The 21435-nt window shown below is 40.1% G+C and overlaps 1 protein-coding gene across 4 annotated transcripts in view; it reads left to right on the top strand.

Moving 5' to 3' along the window:
• The window catches only part of LOC124129481 (uroporphyrinogen-III synthase-like), a 41641-nt gene extending 23929 nt beyond the window's left edge, over positions 1–17712 (top strand). For 3 of the 4 annotated variants that reach the window (XM_048393439.1, XM_048393438.1, XM_048393440.1), the window contains 6 exons: positions 994–1077; positions 7111–7196; positions 8218–8313; positions 9103–9213; positions 11537–11680; positions 14937–17712. In XM_048393439.1, coding sequence (XP_048249396.1) covers positions 994–1077; positions 7111–7196; positions 8218–8313; positions 9103–9213; positions 11537–11680; positions 14937–14963 — 548 coding nt within the window. In that variant the 3' untranslated portion in view covers positions 14964–17712. The remainder of the gene's footprint in view (positions 1–993; positions 1078–7110; positions 7197–8217; positions 8314–9102; positions 9214–11536; positions 11681–14936) is intronic. The other variant, XM_048393441.1, reaches the window with a different exon arrangement.
• Positions 17713–21435: the final 3723 nt, after the last annotated feature.

The raw sequence follows: 21435 nt of genomic DNA, 5'->3' as shown, positions 1-21435 counted from the left end.
TCATGTTTTATGTGTTTGAAAAAAATTATCACCCACCACCACAAAGATTATAGGAATGAGTGATATCCATCTGTCCTTCCATCCATCCCATTTTGTGACTTGATCATAGCTTAATGATCAAACTTTGCACAGTTATCAGTCCAAACTTGAGCTGGTGCCATTTTTTATTTAATGTTATAAATTTTTACTTGTTCATTTTGTTCTGGTTTCCATGACAACAAATGGGCCATAGATTCAAATGAGGGTATGTGGTAGGTTTAATTTCAGGAAGAGAACTCAGATTGCACAGGTATCATTCTAATCAAAAACTTGTGCCAATTGCTGTTAGGGAATTTTGGAAAACACAATAAAGGTTTCATTTGAGGGCATATTCCTTGAACTATTTGTATTTCCTCACTATCCATCAAATTGTCAACTGTTGACTTTTGTTTTTCTTGAATTTATCTTTTGCTTATTTTCTAAATCAATCGAAACAAATTGAAACCCCTTGTATCTCTGATTATAGCCACTGCATTCAGTGATCTTCTCAATTTAACGCCACCCTTCTGAGATGGCTAAATTAACCAGTCACCTAGCAGCATGTTTATCAGTTTATGATTCAGTGTTATTGACTCTTCAGAACAAGTAGATGCCTGTATGGTTTATTGTATAGAGCATCTGCCTGGAGAGCGGAAGGTCGGTGATCTAAGAGATGCTATTTGTTGTTACCCCGCTTGGCGTCCAGTATAAAAGAGGATAAAGTGAGGACAAAAGCCACACACACATGCATGCAGGTCGCTATATAAGTGCAATAGTATTAAACACCAAGTTATCCCCCTTTCACCTTACCTCACTTTTAGAACAAGTCTTGGGCAGCTATTTGGTCTATACACTCGATAGAACACCTTTGTTGAGTGATATCACTATGTGATGCTTGTTTATGACATACATTGTCAGTCCACTATGATGTGGATTGGTGTTGATAGGCTAATGTGTTGCCCTTCTCTGATGCAGGTCCCTCTCAAGATGGCAAACCATTCCTGTACCCCTGTTCTGACATCCGCAGAGATGTGCTGGTGCAACACCTGAAGGAGAAAGGTAGCTGCTCATTGTGTTCCTTGAATACATTCAGCTTTGTACAATCTCATGTAGCAGAGAGTTGGCTTGGAAAGTTTGTACAAATCCACATGTAACCCTTAATTGTGTAGAATTGATGTTAGGTTTTACAGAACAGGTATAATGTATTGCCAAACTAGACAGTTTACATTTTCTTTTGTCCCCTGGAAACAGTTAAGCCATTGCTGTGTTCATGGCTTGACAAGGAAACTTCCTAGTTTTTGAAAGTTGGTTTGTTTCTTGTTTAACGCCGCACTCAGCAATATTCCAGCTTTGTCACGGGGGTCTGTAAATCCAGTGATTGATATCATAAGCATCAGTTTATGCATTTGGTATATGATGATATGCATCGACCCAGTCAGGGAGCCTGACGACTCCTCTCGTCAGTCGCCTCTTATGACAAGCATAGTCACCTTTTACGGCAAGCATTGGTTGCTGAAGACCTATTCTAACCTGAATCTTCACGGGTTTGTCTGCTTTAACAGATATCCAAACCTAATAACTAACATAATTCGGATCTTCATGGGTGTTTTTGAAAATGGTTATGTTATACACATTAGCTGAGTAATTTATGCTAAAAAGAAATATAAGTAACATGAGGACACATTGAACATTTATTCCTTTGGTTCTGATAAGCTTGTCATGGTACACACTTAGTTAATTAGTTTGTGGGTTCACTCCTATTATGACAAGAAAACAAAAGGGGTAAAATGAGTCTATCTATAGAATAATGGACTACTTCATTTGACATTTGTACTCTGCCCATATTTACATGAACAATGTTTCATGAGAGATGTAGCTATGTTTGATGTATTATTTGTTCTTATAATTATTTCTTATCCTGTTAAGACAGTCTGCAATTTCCTACTCATTCTTACTTATTCTTACTTGTTCCCGAATCCTGTAACAAAGCATCAAAACACTCCCATACTGGTAGTCACCACCGTGTATGTCCCCTCATGCCATGCAACTTCCTCTTCCTACTCTGTTGTTTGGTTTTTCTTAGGGGTCACTTTGGTTGGTAATTGTACTTTTGCTCACGTGCCTTTTTCAATTCTTCTAATGTTTCACCAGTCTTTTGCCTTTGCTGTTCTTTTTTTGTGCTTATTTGATATCTGGCTATTATGCATTTGTCTCTTTTTCCATATGCTTCAGTGCTTGGCAATAGCCATTTGTTCACGTGCCATTCAACTCTTGTCGTATTTCCGTCTTTTTTCAATTAGGCTTTGATTATTGCCTTGTCGTTTTTGCAATTACCCCTAAAAATTTATATCTGGCTATTTATGCAAGTTTTGTCCCTTTTGTGAAATTCACATATTTTTCTGTTTGCTTCAGTGATTGACAATGGCGGACACTGAACTTTTCCTTCAGGCGTCTGGCTCTGAGTTGGATGCCGACATACCTGGATTTTTTTCTGTCTGGGGGCTGCCAACGTGAATGAAGTCTACGGTATCAGTCCCTTCTCCATCTACCGCAGGGGTTCTGAGGCAGTTCTTCCACTTTATGTTGGAGCAATTTTCGATGTGTGGTGGCTGGGAGCAGCTACAGACAGAGGAATTGTCGAGACGTCCACAATCACCTGGTCATCAGTTGCAGCCTAATGAACTACTGCCTGATGGGTTGCAGTCCAGTGTGCTGTCGGGACTTTTTCCATCGTCTCCTGGCCGGCTATTACAGCCTGAGGAGTGGCGGAAGTCCAGCGAGCTTTCTGAGCAGTTATTGTTGTCATGTGGGAATCTATTGCAGTCTGAGTTGTGGCAGTGCATTGTGTTTGGCCATGTGGTCATCATTTGCAGCATGTGGAGTGGTCTCAGCCTGATGTGTCCCCTGAACATCACATGGTGTCTGAGGGTCGCTGGTCTTGTCAGGGTCCTTTTAATAGGTTGCCAGATCATTGCAGCTCATCTGATTGGGCTCCACATTGTAAATCGTCATTCGCCTCCTACTTGGTCACAGGATCCACATCACCAATCCAGAGCTGACAGTCGGGGGACAGCTGGAGTTTGGTGGGTGACAGGAGGTTTTTTACGTCTGCAGATAACAGGATGGTGATTGTGGTAGGTGTTGCTTTCCCGATGTGTCACCTCTTCGTAGAGTGGGTCATCAGTCAAGAGTGGTCAGTCCCCTTCGGATGGTGATCATGACATAGGACTACAAAAGGTTCAAGACTGTATCTTTAGGTGGCGGAGTTTGTCCAGTTGGAGTCAATGGATCATGTGAAGCCAAAGAGGTTCATTTTGATATTATGGAGGAGATACTGACTCAGTCCACCTTTCTTGGTATCACCGGCAAAGTTCCTGCTGTAAGTTCCTGAACTTTTGGATTCGCCTTTTGCGTCATTGTTTATAGCAGTATCATTGGACAGGACCAGGGCCTCTTCAACCAGATACCTGCTGCATGACTTCTCTTTCATTTCAGTTTCTTCATCAGTGCATCGCCCATGATGGGGTCATTGACAGTGATTTGTCTGTTGGAGTTAATCACAGAGTCATCTTGGGATTGGCTCTTTCAGCTGCCGTTGCCTCATCAGCCATTGTCTTCCTCTACACTTCTCATTTGCCAGAATTGGACGTTCACCGAGTCTTACTTACAGAGGCACAAGTAGAGGCCTCGATGATGGTTTTGCAGGTGGACCAATGTGTCCGTGAGCAGGCATTAAGGAAAAGCGCTGTTTACAACGTGATCCCCTCGGCCCTCCTATAGAGAGAAGGGAAGGTTACAGAGAGGATCCCAGGGTCTTACTTTTCAACTTTCCCAGAAGTGATTGCTTTATCGTCGTTAGGACTTGGGTCATGGTCCCCTGAAAGTACCCCTGGACTGGTAGGTGGCAGCCTTCATCTATTGTTGGAGACAGTTGCTCCATTACCTTATCCCACTGAGATGTTTTGTTTTCATTTTCGGAGTACCATGACTACCTCCTCTGTAACTCTCCACAACACGGTCATCTATTGTTCTCCAGGAGTACTTTGGATTCCTGGTTCAGAATTCTTAATCTGGTGGCATATGAACATGCTGGTCTACTGCCACCTTGAGATCACGACTCTTTTGGTTCAGACATCTACGCCGGCTCTGCACACCAACTGTTAGGTAACAGTTCTTGTCTGGGGTTGACACTGGCCTACCGACATTACCTTCACCAACCTGTAATCTGGGACATCTCAGATGAGGACGTCAATGGTTTACACCAGTGGTATACACTGTTTTGTGTGCACAACAACTCACTTATCCTAGAAGGAGTTGTTACCATCTCTCGCTGCACTCGGTTTATACCTTTCATGGCTTATCTGGGCGAGTTGATAGGGATTATTTACTGAGTTAGGGCTGTGGTGTGTACTTGATAACAACCCCGAGTCTCATTGTAGTGCCTACCGTTTGTTACATCTCTACTCCCTAGTACACTGGTACAGGGGGTTTAGATGGAGACTAGTGAAGAACGCCTTACAGTTGGACCTCGGATGAAGATAGTCTAGTCTGTAACATTCGGCAGTCAACACCTGGGTTTCTGTTTGCAGTTTCGACAGTTCCCACCTCCTGCTAAGACTAGTTTCGAGGACCGCCCTTCCATCCCTGTCATGGTCACTTTGTATGGTGTTCGAAGTAGGAAGAGGAAGTTGCATGGCATGAGGGGAGCATGGGCGGTGGTGACTACCAGTGGAGGAGTGTTTTAGCACTGTGTTATAGGATTCAGGAAAAAGTAAAAACAAGTAGAAAATTGCAGGTTAAGTATCTAATATCATTAATATTAGATTACTGTAATTCTTTATTTTCACAAAATTCACAGAGAAATTTCTGAATTTGAAAGTACAAACATAATTGAAGGATTGGAAGAGCCGATATTATGCAGATTTCAGAAGGCAGGAAAGATACTGGTTTCTTACACACCTGTGGGTGAGAAACCCATTTGAGATAACTAGTATCAAACATATGTGTGAGATCAAATTCCAGGCCAGTGATTGGTTACTCTATGGTGATGACCTGAGGTCAGATTATGACGGATTACTTTCCAGATAAGTCATTGATAAGTTGCTCGTGCTTCAGTCGAATGTCCATCTACGTCAGTGTTGAACATAATGGTTTTAGAGTGTTAATAGAATGATAAATTTCCGTGTTATGGGTTTTCGGACGCTTAAGAAACATTCGCTAATCACAAGAACTGTGAAATATCTCATTCACTTATCAAAGACAGTTTTATCTTGAAAATCAAGCCATTTACAATGTCTGTTGACACCACAACCCTCATAGCAGGAGTAATTCGCGAAAAACATGGCCGTCTGAAAACGTATGATGTCCGAAAATATGTGATCCGACGATATATATGTCTCTCCTCTTCAACACTCACTTCGCAGTCTACTAAAATTCGAAATACTAAAAGCACACTAAAAGTTTTGAATTCTGTTGGAAATTTCCTGTTCTGTGATATCATCCATCATTTTCATCAAAGCAAAATTACTGTGTGTTTAGAAATCTAAATATCGGATATTTAGTCAAAGGATTGAATTTCAAAAATAGCACATTAGTGATCACGGGAATCTGTTTTTCACCAAAACACCAATGATAATTCTGAAAATTCGCCAAGGAACCTGGAATCGTTTAGAATGTTTTGGAAAATACGCAAACTACGAACGCCGAAATTCACTTTCCAACATATTGGATAGTGTTTACAAATCACGTTTCACATGTGCGGGTTATGAGACGCCTATTAAATCACTTACATTTCAAACTCAGCTGCCATACATGCATCCCTGAATTCCTCATACATTTTAGAATCAAATGACAAATGGTCTTTCTCATTAATACAAAATTATCGAGATGTCATCAAGCGAAATAAATTAGGTGTGGAAACGAACATTGTGCTCGGGAAAACTACTTGTTGAAATGTAAACAAAGCAAAATTCAGATCTTACACTCTCCCATTTTTTAGAGATCATTGTTGCATACATTGGCTGAAGCATTTGAGAATATTCGTGGGAAGAGTATCGTAGCACAAATTATGGAATTAAAAATAAATACATTACAATGATCAGGTAAATTCAACAGAAATCGTAAAAGTTTCCGTCCTGTGTGACGCCACGACTGGCGTAAAGGCATGCACAACGATAACGGTAGTTATCTGCATTTCTGACAAATTCTCTTGGTTAGATTGGAAAACATAAAAACAAATAACAGTACGCAGTTTGTCTGACTGTTTCTGATTACTTACATGACACATTTATGTATAGACCATCCCTCAATCAACGAAAATCCTCCTCTGAAAATCCCGAGTAGTGTTGTCAGTGAACACACCATTTTGTAGAAGTCAGTCACTGGCACTGATGTCATAAGGTAGTAAACATTGTTGTACATATTTGGTAATTTCTTTGAGGTGAATTTTTTAACTGTGCATCATGTGGGTTCTCTGATCTTATCTAGTTTGCACTATCATCATCGCCAAACGTTTTTAGGTTTAGGTGTAGGGTCACATTATTTGTGAATAGTAAGCAGTATGTTGGAGAACCGTTGTTTTAAGTATTAATGCGCCACTGCAATCATGAGAACAGACAAAATGCAACGATTCGATGCTAAAAAGATGAAATTTTAGGGTGTGTAAGAAACATTACTACACTCGTGCCTGTCAGATACCATTTTTATCTTACAACTCTTTGTTTCAAAGCATATCTAACTCACTTTCGCTCGTTAGATACGTTTTGTAGGATAAATGGTGTCTGACAGGCACGAGCGTAGTAATCTCTATTTCACATGAATGTTGGAGATTTAAAATGGTATATATAAACTCCAGACAGTTCTGTGAAATTAGTTGTCCCAAACTTCTTATTAAGCAGCCTCTGACTTGTTGTGAGACACACTTGCTCCGATTTACCTGATGTGAGTAAATGTTGTATGTTCTTTTATAGCCATGTATACACAAGCAAGCTGGAATTAAGTGTTGTGCTGAACACCACTATATCATATGTCTAAATGACCATTGATGGTTACAAATGTGTACAAGGCAACTGATAAATGTTTTTTCCTGTGTAGATTTAGCTGTTGAGGAGATCACAGTGTATAACACAAACCCCAATGACGCCCTAGAGAGCAGTGTCAAGGGGGTTCTGCATAACCAGGTATTGTTGTGTGTGTTTATACTCGCCAGTAATGTGGTAGGTGGTGTTCACATTTACTAATAATCTGTTTGTTGCAACACTAGTTAGCTAAAATGTCCATAGACCAATACAGCTTATTCAATGGCATGGCATCTGTCCTATCACCATGTACATTTTAATTTTTCCTATCTCAAACAAATATCAATGAACTTTTACAATATATGGGTTTCTATAAGTCCTCATAAGAGAAAGGTTGAATAGTAGGTAATTGGAAGATCTATGGTAACATGACTTGCATTGACAAGAATCTGGGTTCTTGATTAAAACATTAATTATTATCATAATAATAATGATTTTATCAAGTTTGATATTTAGATGGTCGCTCAGACAGACAGGTCAAATTCAATCCTCCTTTCATGTCAGTCAGTCTTAACAGAATGACAAAGATGTCTTGTTTTTGAACAATTGTTGATAAGTTTCAAGAAAACTTAAGTTTTTCATATGTCATTCACTTTTAAGAGGATATGCATGTATTAAGCATGGCAGGTGTGGAGTGTTTATGGATTATATTGTGTGTTTAGCAGCAGTGTGCATTATTACGGTCCTGATAGCAAGATAGCTGAGGTCCAACAACATATGACAAATGAGGATGAATTTGGACAAGAACTGTGACAAATATTCATGGATTGAAATATGTAGAAACTTAAGTTAATTGGTCAGTAGATGCATATTTAGGGCAGGGATCGATTTAGCTAAGTAAAACATTCATCAGTGCAACCTTTTCCTGAAATGTGCAGCCTGATACTTAAGTCTACCTTATGCAAGTTAAATCAAGTTCCTTAACTCAAGCCCTGTAGGGACCCACACCGACACACAGTTGAGCACATTTGTTAAAGTATATCCAGTACTGTTTTCATCCAACAGGACATGTTCAATGGTAATCTGATTATAAAACATGTAAGGTGGGGGTCACCTTTTCAGCCGAAATGGCTCTAATGAAGCAGGATTATTAAAACTTAATTAAAAATGTATTTTCTGGCAGGGTTTGCCTGAGTTTGCTGTATTCTTCAGTCCTTCTGGTGTCCAGTACACAGAGCCATTGGTGAAGAAAGGACTATTGCCACTTGACAAAATAAAAGTAAGTAATTTCTTCCTCAAAGAATTCATGTGTAGTCTATTTGTCAACCTTTGCACCATGGCATCCTTGTTCTGGGTGTCATCATGGTGGACTGTCTTCCAAAGGGCCAGGCAATAAAGGGAGTATTTATTATCCTGCACTTTGAGCTGAGAAGATGTGTGCTCTTCCATCAGGACAATGTGCCAGTGTACACATCGGTCATTGCCATGGCTACACCCCTCGGCTTTGAACTCCTTCAGCACTCGCCTCATTCTCCTGATCTGGCTCTGTCAGACTTCCATCTGCTCCTAGACATGTAGAAAGCTCTTACTGGAACCTATTTCGACTCAAATATTGCCGTCATATGGAGAACGTTTTGGACAGTGAAGAAGAGTGTATCAATGCTGGAGGGGATTATGTTGAAAAATACATCATTTTAATGTCTTTGGGTCAAGTGTGAGTCCCAGAACTTATCAATCACCTCTCCCACTTTACCCTTGCCAGGATCTGATAATTACCAGTTCAAATCACAAATTTGCCATGGTTTTGTTTGCACCATACCCGAACCTTTTATTATGTTCGAAAAGTTATAAATACATTGTTAAATGTGTAGATTTCTATATCGACATACAAACTTGATCATTATGAACAATTTGTTGTAATCTCAAATTGGTATGCCTGTAAAGTCTGAAAACATGTTATTTTCTAGAACATTCCGATGTAATAATAAAGTTGTGTGAGTAGAAGGTAGGAGTAGTGTTAGTGGCATGTAAAGGTGACTCCCCATCATGACAAGCTTGTCTGTGTCAGGTGATAGCCCTGGGCCCTGCCACTAAGCTGGAGGTGGAAGCTCGAGGTGTCACTCTCCATGGTGTCACAGCCAAGCCAGAACCAACCAGTCTTGTTACACTGCTCAAACAGGTATGTAACACACAGATACAAATATAATCCTAACACAGTGTTCTTCAGGAAACATAAGGCTGTGTTTGAAACAATATGTTTTATAGATTACCGGGGTAAGTTTGTCCATCGATCCAGTTATCATCATCATCTCCCAGTAGTTCAAGTGAGCATATGTTGGGATGCATTGTCTGTCCAACTGACTAACTGTTTATAAATGACAGACATTTGCTTTTACATCTCCAACATCACCCCTGAAACTGAGAGCTGCCATTATAGCAAAATGTGTTTATGTCTATTACTGTGCCATTTGTTACCAAAATGTAATTAATTCTGTGTATTTGTTTGGTTGTGGGATTCAATACATGTGATCCATTTTTTGCAGTATTATAGATCTTTACCTTGTTTTTACCTTGCTCTCAAATTTTCACTAAAAAGCATATTTCCCTTCACAACAGTATGCAGTATTCCTTCTTGCATAGATCATTTACAGTGTAGATTTGGGTTGGGACAAGCCCAAATTCACTACCCGGGTACCCACCCCCTGCTATTACCCAACCCTTACCGGGTACCCAGTTTTACCGTAGCCCTGGCAAAATGTATATAGATACATGTGTAAGACAATCTGGTCATAAATATGATGTGACAAACCATGGACCTGGGTCTTGCTCAGTACCAACCAGACCCAAGTATCCCATGCAAATTTTATGAATAAGTAAATAAACAGCTACTTAGCTTCCTCACAGTGTGTTCATTGCATGTTCTCCAGTCCATATCATGTTTCACCAATGTCATGGTGGCCAGTTGTGTCTTTGTTATTGTCCATTTCCAATGTAAAAGTATGTTTCATGTTGACACATATTTTCCCACCTTTGTGAAATTCTGCATGTAAAGGCTCTGTTTTGGTACACTGCTGTTGTGTTTCCAACTCTGTTGCTATTTCACAGGGTTGGTTACATTTGGTTTAATGTAAGTTGCTTTCATCCATACTTCTTTCTCATTATATCGGTGTAGATATCGGGAAACAATGGTCGCTGTGGCCGAGATCGACGATGACACCCTTTGTCCTCCCCTCCAGTGTGTGGGATGTCATGGGAAGAAATCAGTCCAGGATCCCCATGTTTTCTGCACTGACAGCTGGATGCCATGTGACCGAGACCATTGCTCAAGTGCACTCACTTGTCTACCGACCTCTTCACTGGCACCAACTTGGGATTACCACTCCTAGTTACTGTTTGCTTCTTACACCACCCCGTGGGCGGAGTGCCTCACACCTCAGGCATCACCCTGGCAGATGATGCCTGCATTCACTACCTGTGCGTCTCCTGCAGAGATGTCGCCACAGCTATTATCATCTGCCACAAGCTCCACCTTGCATCCTCTTGAGTCCCCCGATCTGGAGCCCCTTTACTTGGCGCTTCATCACCAGGCACCTCCCCTAGCGCAGGCCTCATGTGGCTCTCCAGGCATCACACCTACCAGCATTGGATTTTGGGCTTTACACAGCCTATCAACAACCTTATCAGGCCCCTCTATACCTTGCCTGCCCCATATTACTCAAAGCAGTTGCAGCCTTTCCAGGCGCTGAATCTTAAAGCAGCTCGTCTGGCGCTCATCTTCAGGCACCTCACCATGGTGACGAGAATTGGCCTAAGGAAACTGCTCTTAGCTATGATTGATATTCACCTTCTGGAGGATATGGCTCAACTTCTCATGCTTGCAATTCGCTTCGTTCTTCTCATATCTTATCTTGAGGAGGCAGAGTGGCGCCCATCAGAAAACTGTGTCAACATATTTTTCAAGCGTAGTCTGAAATGGAAGTCGCCAGGTTGAAATGAGTGCTGTAAAGCTCGAGAAAGCTGCAATCTCAGTGGCTGATACCGACTTCTGGTTATTCGTTTCAGAGGTCGGTCAAAGTTCGCGAAAGGTCGTTCTGACGTGACCCGTAATGGGATGTCCTCAGATCTTTGTTTTGCGGAGTGAGAACTTAGATTCTGATTTTAATGAGATTGCCCCATTGTTATGATCCACACGAACAGAAATGTTTAGTTGCACAGACAATAATGAATACAAGTATACTGCAGCAGTCAAGATTAAGAATGTAATGTAAGTAACTGTAGTGGCCATGGGAACTTGACATATATATTATGGGTGCAAAACAGATAATTTGGTCAGCAGTACTTGCCATTTCAATAGCTTTTGGAGTTTTTTCTTTGTCAGTGAAGCTCTCTCAATCCCAATGAAATCCATTGCACTTCCTATTTTCTGATGCGTGCAAGACAGGTTTAACAAGGGTAAGACCACTGGCTGATGTGGCTCTGCAAGTACAATGTTTGGCTTTCAGGCGAGGCTCAGCTTCATGCCAAAGATTTTCATGGAATTCAGAGGCAGTGTGACTTTATTTCTGTTTATCTGCCCTGGACTTCGGGGGAACAAGCATATGTGGTTGATGCCTCACTTGCTGCCTGTTCTCTGCATGAGGAGGGTCGTAAGTATCCAGGCCATACTGTTCATTTCAGGAATTCCTGACAGACATTCGAATCAATTTCAGAGGTCAACCTTGACAATGGTATCAGAATCAAATACCGTTAGGTGATGGTCAAATCCTTGATATTCATGGATAGAATTCAAAAGCTATACAAATTTATATGATCATGGCCATAGTTATTGCACATCCTATGTTGAGCTGATTGGCGTTAAATCAAATCAATTAATTAAATCAACCTTGGTGCTGTTTCCAAGATTTCCTTAGACCCTTGATAATGAATTAAGAATGAAAACACTGACATGCCCCAATATATTGTGTATTTAGCAAATATTGGCTTTGGAAGTGACTGGTTAATACATCTTGTCTGAGATTACATGATCAAAAGTTTCAAAACTGAATCAGTTTGGAGTATTGTAATTTGAGATTGGACTACAACTTTTGAGTGAGTTTGTGTTTTTCGGCAGTATTTCATTTGTATCACTGTGTATCAACTTGATGTGGGAGGAAAACCCCAAGTGATGCAGGTGAATCCCATGAGTACGGGTGTAGTGCTGACAAAACTCAGAATGTTATCAGGCCATTGAGGCCAAATCAGGCATTAGAAGCTAAGAACAGGTTTTCGGCATGTATGAGGGATGGAAGGCTACACAGCTCTTTGTGGTGCCTTAGACGACTGGGTCCCTACCATACTGTATGAACAGCTATTTCTGCAAATATCTAGCAATGTTAAGTGACATTTCTTCTGAAAATTGCGTATTCTTTTTGTGATGTGAATTTAAACTTTCTAACAGAACAAAAGTTGATGTTGCCAAACTGAAAGTCTGTACTGGTCAAATTAAGATGAAACTTGGTGTAAATTGGAAAGCATATCTTAGAACCAAACGTACACTAGCCTGCAACCATATTTAAACAAATTATCAGCATACATAGAGGAGAAATGGCAACAGCATTGTACTGTCTTCCCCAAACATGATTTAGGTTCTAGCAGTCATCAGTTTACCGATCCAACACTGAGGCACAGTGTTGTAAAAAATTCGACAAACTTTAGATGCCAGATTCCAAAGTCTATTACTTCTGCGCATGCCAGTGTGCGTCTTATATTGTTTTTTCTTCTGCATCAGCCTTTATTGTTGCACCTTTGCAACCAAAGTTGTCTTTGTTGGGTATTGTTCACAGCAATGTTGGTGTCATTGAGACATATATGGTGGTGACTTAAATACAGTGGTTATTTATTTATGTACATTCACAATAACTGATTAGCAGTGCTGGTTCCTTTTACAAGTCACACGTGTAGAGGTTGATCTGTTCATGAACAGGACATGACGTCATCAGACAGGAAGCGCATCAATATGAAATAATGAAATAAGCTAGAGGTATGGGAGGCATTGCTTTCAAGTACTACTGAAAACAACTACTGGGTGTGTTTCTCCAAACCTGAAGTGCTGTAATAAAACTAGAAGTGCATATAACTTTGTTATCATGTTAGGTTATTTCAGTTCCTTATTGGGCTGGCTGGTTTAAGCTTTTCTGTAGAAGGCATATTTTTCTGGATGTACTGTTTTTGAACCTGAAGTGCATGGTGGTATGTTGGGATGTTTTGGGACATTGCTGCCACACCAGACAGTTTGGTCATTCTCTCATCACTGTGCTTGTAGTAGTAAATAAGATAAAAGTTTCCTTTTATTTGGGATATTGTTATTGTATTTGTTCTTAGTTTAATTAGTTGTTGTGGGTTGAGGCGAGGTGAAATGGGGTTTAACATCACATTCAAGACTATGCTTGTCGTAAGAGGCAACTAACGGGATCGGGTGGTCAGGCTTGCTGACTTGGTTGAAGCATGGCATCGATCCCAATTGCGTGGATCAATGCTCATGATATCAATCACTGGATTGTCTGATCCAGACTTGATTATTTACAGACCCCTGTCATATAGCTGGAATATTGCTGAGTGCGGCATCAAACAACAAACCAATCAACAATCACATTCAAGATTGGAAAAATCATTTGAATCTGGTTTTTTCTGGAAGGAGTAAGTAGATGGGGATATTAGATTCTACATCCAGAATCAGAACATATAAGGGATTTCTCTGGCTTAAAGCCTATGAGGGTTCATATATTATTTCTCTTTTGTTTTGCATAATGACCTATAATTGTATCAGTTTCATGCACGTTCATAATGGCCACTGAATTCCTGGCTCAGATTCCACTGCAACCTACCCGTAAATGAAGAGATGTCATCATAATGGTTTAAGTAGTGCTTGTCCACTTAGATACCTTGCCACAGTTTAACAAGCATATTCCCTCTCACACACATGATACTGAACCAAGATGGCCAGTCCTTGCTTGATAACCTTAATTCTGAGCCCCCGGCAGGGTAGCAGCAAGTACCGACTTTTTACTGTCTTTTGGAAAGATGTGACCAGGGGATCAAACCCGACCTTCTGCTCTCAGGGCAGACATTCTAGATGGATAGATGGATGATTATGTATTATATTTATTAGGGCTGGGACCAACTGTGCGATCCGATGCGTATGATGATACCTTTCTCACGATCCGATACGTATCACGATACTTACGTGTGCTCTTATCTGTGGTGCATGAGCCATCTTTTCAATAGAAAGGATGGCCAAATACCTGGCACACTAACGATTTGCATTTGGCAGTGTCAAATATGGCGCAATGGATGAAAATAATTACGTTTTCACAACTTAGTTTTCACCAGTAATTAGTGTTTGAGGTAACATTAACTAAAGGATACGGGGGCACGGGTGGCCCAGTTGTCCAAGGCGCCACGATTCGCTGTGCAGAGTTGTGTCCCTTGGGCACGCCAGAAACCTATGATTGTGGGTTCGAATCCTGGTTCGCCCCGATTATGTTTCTAGGTTTGTCAGCACCACACCCGTGCTCGTGGGTTTCACCGAAGTGGTAAACATCAGAGACCTGCATCACTTTGGACTTTCCTCCCACATTAAGCTGACACGCCGTGATATAACTGGAATACTGTTATAAGCTGCGTTAAACCCAACAAACTCACTCACTATTAAAGGATACACTTTAAGTAAGAATCAATTCTTTTTACTTAGTGTATTATTGTGTTCGAAACTTGTATCGAGAAGGAAACAATTGCGATCCACCGATACATCAGTGTATTGTCCCACTACTAATATTTATGTATTGCCTTCCAAAACCTTTTTCATGTGCAGAGTTTACAATATTTTGTTAACCTTTCAATATGATTTGTGTGTTTTTGTTACAGGAGCAGGTTGAAGAGCAGAAAGACTAAGTGTCCCTAACATGGAACAGCCAACTCCTACAGTGAAAAGTGTGTGCCCAGAGATATAATTGTAGTACAGCATGCAATAGCATACCCTATGTGCTTGTCAGTACTCTCAATGAAAGAGCTCATAATGTCACAGACCATCATATTTTGATCACATATGATGAGACTCAAATCTCACTCACCCACTTTTCATATGATGTTTCATAGATTGCTCATTTTTGATAAATAGATAAAAACACTTCAGCTTCAAATGATATGAGTGTTGTTCATACATCAGACTGAATACCCAAAACACCGGGAAAGATGAAATATGCCATATGTAAAGGGTCTGGAGACTCGAAGGGTAGCTGCATTACACACATAGTTGTGGAGATTAAGTTGGAGGACTGGTATATAAATGTGTCATTGTTTTTCCATAATCTTAAAAGTCTGTTGTTAATTTGAATTGATGTGGTGCAATTATATATATGCAATGTTTTTATCTCAGCATTGACCAATGTTACACACCAACTAAGGCCTGTTATAGTCTGTGACATGCTGCCGTTCAGTAGGCTGCTGACAAACAAGGAAAGGTGTGTTTGTGGCATTACTTTAGTTTATTGGATCTTCTTGTGGTTTTACTGTTTGATGTAGTCAACGTAACATTGTCGGTTGTTATCCCTCAGTATTTACTATGTGGATATCACATGTGTATGTGTTTTAAGCTGTTAATGCCTCATATGGCTGCCATAATACTTCTCTATTCATGAAAGGAGTCAAAAGCATACCTGTGATTGTGTTTTATTTGTTAATAGTATGTCAATTTCTTAAATTATTTCAGTGGCTAGATAAGAATAACTGAATTACTGAACACCCATTCATTTTATATGCTATGTGTTCAGTGTTATTAGGTTTTAGAAGCTATTATTCTCCACCACAAAATAGTAACGGAGTTCATCTGTTCTTTTGTCCGTCCGCTTCTCAAAGGGGACAAATTTTCTCTAAAACTATTTCACACTGATTTGACTGAAACAATTATTCACAAAAAGTGAATGGGATTGGGTACAAGTTGTCCAACTTAGAACACCAATTGAAATTCTAATGTGCCCCATGCCTGGGGATAGTGATAAAGCTGTTTTCTTGTTTATGATGTTTCCATGTATAAAGAGTAATGGTATAATAGATTTGTTTGATGTTAAATTTTTCAAAGTGCCTTGTAGGTTTATTTGATTGTTACCAATGGTAGTTATCCCAGATGTGTCTTTCAGAGAGTCCAACACTTGAGCATTTACGTATTGTTTCATGAATATTTCACACTGAGTCAAGATATGATCTCAGATCCTCTTGGTGGAGGTATTTTCAGTTGTCTTATGTAATGTGACATGCATACAACCTGATGGGTTAGAGACAATATCTGAAGTGGCATTGATAATAATTGAGTGTTGTAGAATTTTGGCATGTATGAAATATGCTATACAGTCAAGTCCTGTTAATCTGACATGGTTTGTTGCATATGATTATGTAAGATTAACAAGTATGCCAGATAAATGAAATTAAGTAGTATCAACGTTCATGATCGAAAATTGGACAACCACATGATCGATAACGATACATATCATTTGTAATAAAATTATGAAAAAGGAAATATCCATTTTGATATGTTAGATAGTTAGTAGAATATGTTTTCTTATCATGCAACCTCGAAAGCTTTGCATAGGGTATTCTGAATTACTGTTACAGGCTGTATGCCTGATTCAAAATACTTTTGAAAGCATACTCTGGAATGGAAGTTGCCAGTTTGAAAGTAGTGCCGCAAAGCTCAAGAAAATTACTTTTAAGTGGCTAATGTAGACATTTCAGTCAAAGTTCACGAAAGGTCATTCTGATGTGATCTGTAATGGGATGTCCTCAGTGGTAGCAGACCCATGAAGATCCCAGTAGAGTATAGGTCTCAGCAACCAATGCCTGCCGTAAGAGGCGACTATGATTGTCATAAGCGGCGACTAATGGGATCAAATGGTCAGGCTTGCTAAATTGTTTGATGCATGTCATCGTATCACAATTGCATAGATCGATGCTCATGATGTCAATCACTGGATTGTCTTGTCCAGACTCGATTATGTAGACCGCCGTCATATTGCTGAACTCAGCGTGAAACAACAAACAAACTTAGCGAAAGCAATAACTTATATCTGATTTTAATGAGATTGAGTTAATCTTAACGTGATTAATCCTTTTTTGTTTATTTAAAGCATTGATTGTCCACTGTTAAGCAAGTTTATCTCTGCAGCTGTTGTAATATGCAGATAGACAACGTGTCTAACATCAACACAAGCGGGCAGATGACCACGGAGTACGCAAATCACTGTGTCGGATTAACGAGATTAATGAGTTATTTCGAGAATTTGTTGCAAATTAGGTGTGTCACAGTCGGAGTGCGAGAATGTCGGATTAATGGGTCTAAATAGCACTGATATAATCGGTTCCCATCATTAGTGTCGGGTAAAGCCGATTGTCGGATCAACGAGTGTTGGATTAATGAGACTTGACCAGATATATAGTTTTTCCTGTAGCTGTATTTTGATGATAAGCTGCTTTCAATGGATTGTTTACATGAAGTGCATGACTATTGCTCAATGTTTTGTACAGTCCTGCTGCTATCTTTTGAATTGATGATGTACGGTTGATGTTATGTATTTAATATTCATCAGATTTGTTTGGCAGTTGCAACACTTTCAAGAGACTTATAAAAGTGTTACATGTTTTAACAAAGCATCCCATATTGTTTGTCACTTGAGTCAAAGAAGAAATTCTGTATGAAATGATGAATGTTGCCTCTAGTGTAACATTTGAGGTGAGGTAAAAATGAGTTTTGTCACATCCAAGATTATTGCACTTACATAGCGACATGTACTAATCCGGACTATGGCCATTTTAAAGTGCTAGCCCACTGAGATACCATGCCTCAGTTTAACATGAATACCCCACTGAGTCACAGTATACTGACTTGTAATGACCAGTCCTTGTAATGCCGAGCACCTGACAGGGTAACAACAAGTTACATCTTTTACCATCTTTTGGTATGATGCGGCGGGGGATCAAACCCCAGACCTTCCGCTAGACTACAGAGGCGGTCTCTTGGGTGACTTGTAATACTTCTGTCACTGAATTACAGTTTTAATAATTTTACATACTAAAACAATACAAATGTGAAACTAAACACATGTCTAGGTGTTGCACATTGATGACTCCTTTGAACTGAAGATGACTGTTGTATTTGGGGGACTTTGTCGATCTGTCCATCCGTCAATCTCCTATGAAACCACAAGGCCAATGTTGCTAAAACTTTGCATGTATGATCTTAGCTATGGTGTCTGTTAAAGTGCTCACAGGATTTTGATCTGATGTTAAACATGGCCACCTCGGCAGACTTATTTGAAAACCCATAAATTTACAGTTGAGTGAAACTTAACCAAAAACTTGTTGATGACCATCTTTAGTGCATGCATAGAAAGGACATGATATAGCTATAAATGTGTACCTGAACATACTGGTTGGGTATAGGGTGAGCATGTAATCCATCATTTCTTCTAAGGGTTGGTGGAATTTAGTCAACCAATAACTTGCAAGTACCGTATATCGCCGTCTAAAGCAACCCCACATACAAGACGACCCCCCTGTACAAGCCTTTAAAAATCGATGCTAATTAATATACCAGACAGTGTAATTACATGATTAGTTTGGGTACTTCATTACGAATTTGTTGACATGGTATTTCCGGTGTTACGTGCTCACAGTAATGTCTGTGTTGGGGGAGAAAAAACATCAAAACTCTTCAACCCTGTGTATAACTGTAAGACGACCCCCCTTGAAAGCCCCCTCATTCGAGGTACAAAAAAAACCTCGCCTTATGCACAGCTGTATACGGTAAGTCCCAGGTATCTGTAAATTTCACCGACCCAATCAGAACCTAAAGATTCTGTGACTTGTTTGGAGTAAAGTATACATTTGTCCAAAATACAGGATATATCTGTACCAGTAAAGAGTATTTAATGGCGATTCATTAAGTTAGAATTTGACATTAGGTTAGAGCATGAGGACCAGGTATGATTAGACACCAGGGTTCCAGTGCTCTAACCTATTTAAACCATGGCCACCTTTGGAAGAACCTTAGCATTTAAATGTTTGAACATTGTTTTTATAACTGTATTTAAGAAAATATTCAAGAACTCTTTTAGAACACAGGTGAGTTGGCTCTGTACGATGCATGTGAAATATGTAACCTGAGCCTGTGGCATTTGCGCATTCCTCTTTGACGACTCATGCTATGAAATGAGCATCCCAAGGCAAGTATTCAATTCATATTATACTAACTTGAGCACATTTATCAATCACATATATACTAAACAACAAAGGTTCCTGTGACATTGAATAAGATTTAATGCAAAGTTCAGTTTTTTACCAAATCTGAAACAATGTCGGTTTGCAACAGATAAAAGACTCCTGTAAGTGTTCAGATGGTTTAATTTGCCATACTGACTTCAGAAAGTGTGTGATTTCATAAAAAACATGAACATGCCAAAATGTCAATTTACAAATCAATAGCGTGTGTCCACCTCTGGTTGCGATGCAAGATAACAACTTCGTCTCACGGAATGGACCAGGCGTCGCACAAAGTCCTGTGGGATATCTGTCCATATCTGCTGGAGCATGTTTCGAAGTTCCTGGAGTGTCTGTGGAACACGTGGTTAATGTCGAAGGCGCCGATCCATCTTATCCCACATGTGCTCGATTGGTGAAAGATCAGGGGAGCGAGCCGGCCAGGGGATGACATTCACGTTGTTTTGTTGAAGAGAATCCTGAACAAGTCGAGCAATAGGAGGTCAGGCATTGGCATGTTGAAAAGTAATGCCTTGGCCATGACGACGCAAAAACGGTAGAACAACAAGGCTGATGATCTCTTTGCGGTAGCCCTGTCCATTGAGATTTCCCTCTACCACTATCAAAAGGGTCCTCTGTCTTGTAATCCCACCCCATACCTTAACGCTGCCGCCCCCCGAACCGATCTTCGGTTATGTCCCTTCTATGTCCCTCCTATATTTGGAAAATATCTGTAGACGCCCAGTTGACGTTACATATGCTCTGCAAGTCTGCACGGCAGTCGCCAGCTTCAATGTTCAACACATGTCTGCAGCTAAAATTCAAATGTCATGGTTTTGTAATAGGCCTTGCCTTGCCTGAGGCGGCCCAGTGGCCGCAGAGTTCTCTTGCTCTGTGAGTGTCTAGATCGAATCCCACTGCTGACTCACGGCCTTTTGCGTTGTTTTATTTACATGGTAAATGTGCGGGTTTCAGCGTGAGTCAGTCAGCTGGGACCATTGTATAGTTCATGCATTGGCCAGGTGAACAAAAAGGCTTGATGAAAATATGATGAATTTGAATAAATGAAAGTAAAATGTTAAAAAAAATATATAAAATCAGAAATGCAATTCAGAAAGCCTAACCACTGTCGACTATTTACTATATATTCTTTTTTGTACGAATCCAGGGGATAGCCTACCTCTCCCCCAAGGAAACTCTAAACAAACTATATTAACAAATTGCCCAACATACTTACGATTCTACTTACTTAAGAATTTCTCCCCCACACAGCTACATGACACCATATTCTACAACTAAAGATAGAGGGGTAGAATAGGTCTTCAGGAAACCCGTAAAAGGTCACAAAGGGGATCGGGTGGTCAGGATCGCTGACTTGGTTGATGCGTTGATTGATACTCGTGACGGTCTCTGACGGTCTCCGCAGTACCTTCTTATTTGCCACCAGGCTGACCCTTGAACCGATCAGCGGTAAACTCCAGTCGTACAGCCATTGGCCAGCAAAGCTGTTTTCGACCAATCTATACTGTGTTGGGCGCATCATAATCCGTGGCGGCACATACAACACGCAGCTCGAGCACTCAAGTAGGGAACCACCACCCCACCCCAAACGACCAAATGGAAACAATTTACGGTCAAAACGTGAGTACATACAATTTACAGACGTACTTGTATTAAATTGTTATGATGTTTCTTACAGGTTCTTAAAATAGCCACCCGATGTCCCTGCTATGAAATTACTGTAAATTACGTGACTTCCTACACCTTACACACAACAATAGCTTCCTTGTGACATCACAACACAAATATTTTGTACCACCCATATTGTCATGTCATGTCATGTCATGTGCTACTGCTGTATCAATGGCCCTCATTATTCTGATTAAGACATTGGACTTTGCACCCTAACTGTAATACAAAGTGGCTAAGATTTCAAGGTAATGAATATAAGTGAGTCTGGTTTTCTGCATTCAATAGGATTGTAGAATTCTGATTATTTGTCTGTCCACCAATGTAAACTCATCACTAACATTAAATTGTATATCTAAATTACAAAATAATAGCATCATACTTTTTGGTCATTCGTCTTATCAACACGCCCTGAAAGAGGGGTGGT

The sequence above is a fragment of the Haliotis rufescens genome, unplaced genomic scaffold (assembly GCF_023055435.1).
Source record: "Haliotis rufescens isolate VD_foot unplaced genomic scaffold, xgHalRufe1.0.p SCAF_12, whole genome shotgun sequence".
NCBI classification, from domain to species: Eukaryota; Metazoa; Mollusca; class Gastropoda; order Lepetellida; family Haliotidae; genus Haliotis; species Haliotis rufescens.
This window is presented reverse-complemented; position numbering and strand designations above follow the sequence as displayed.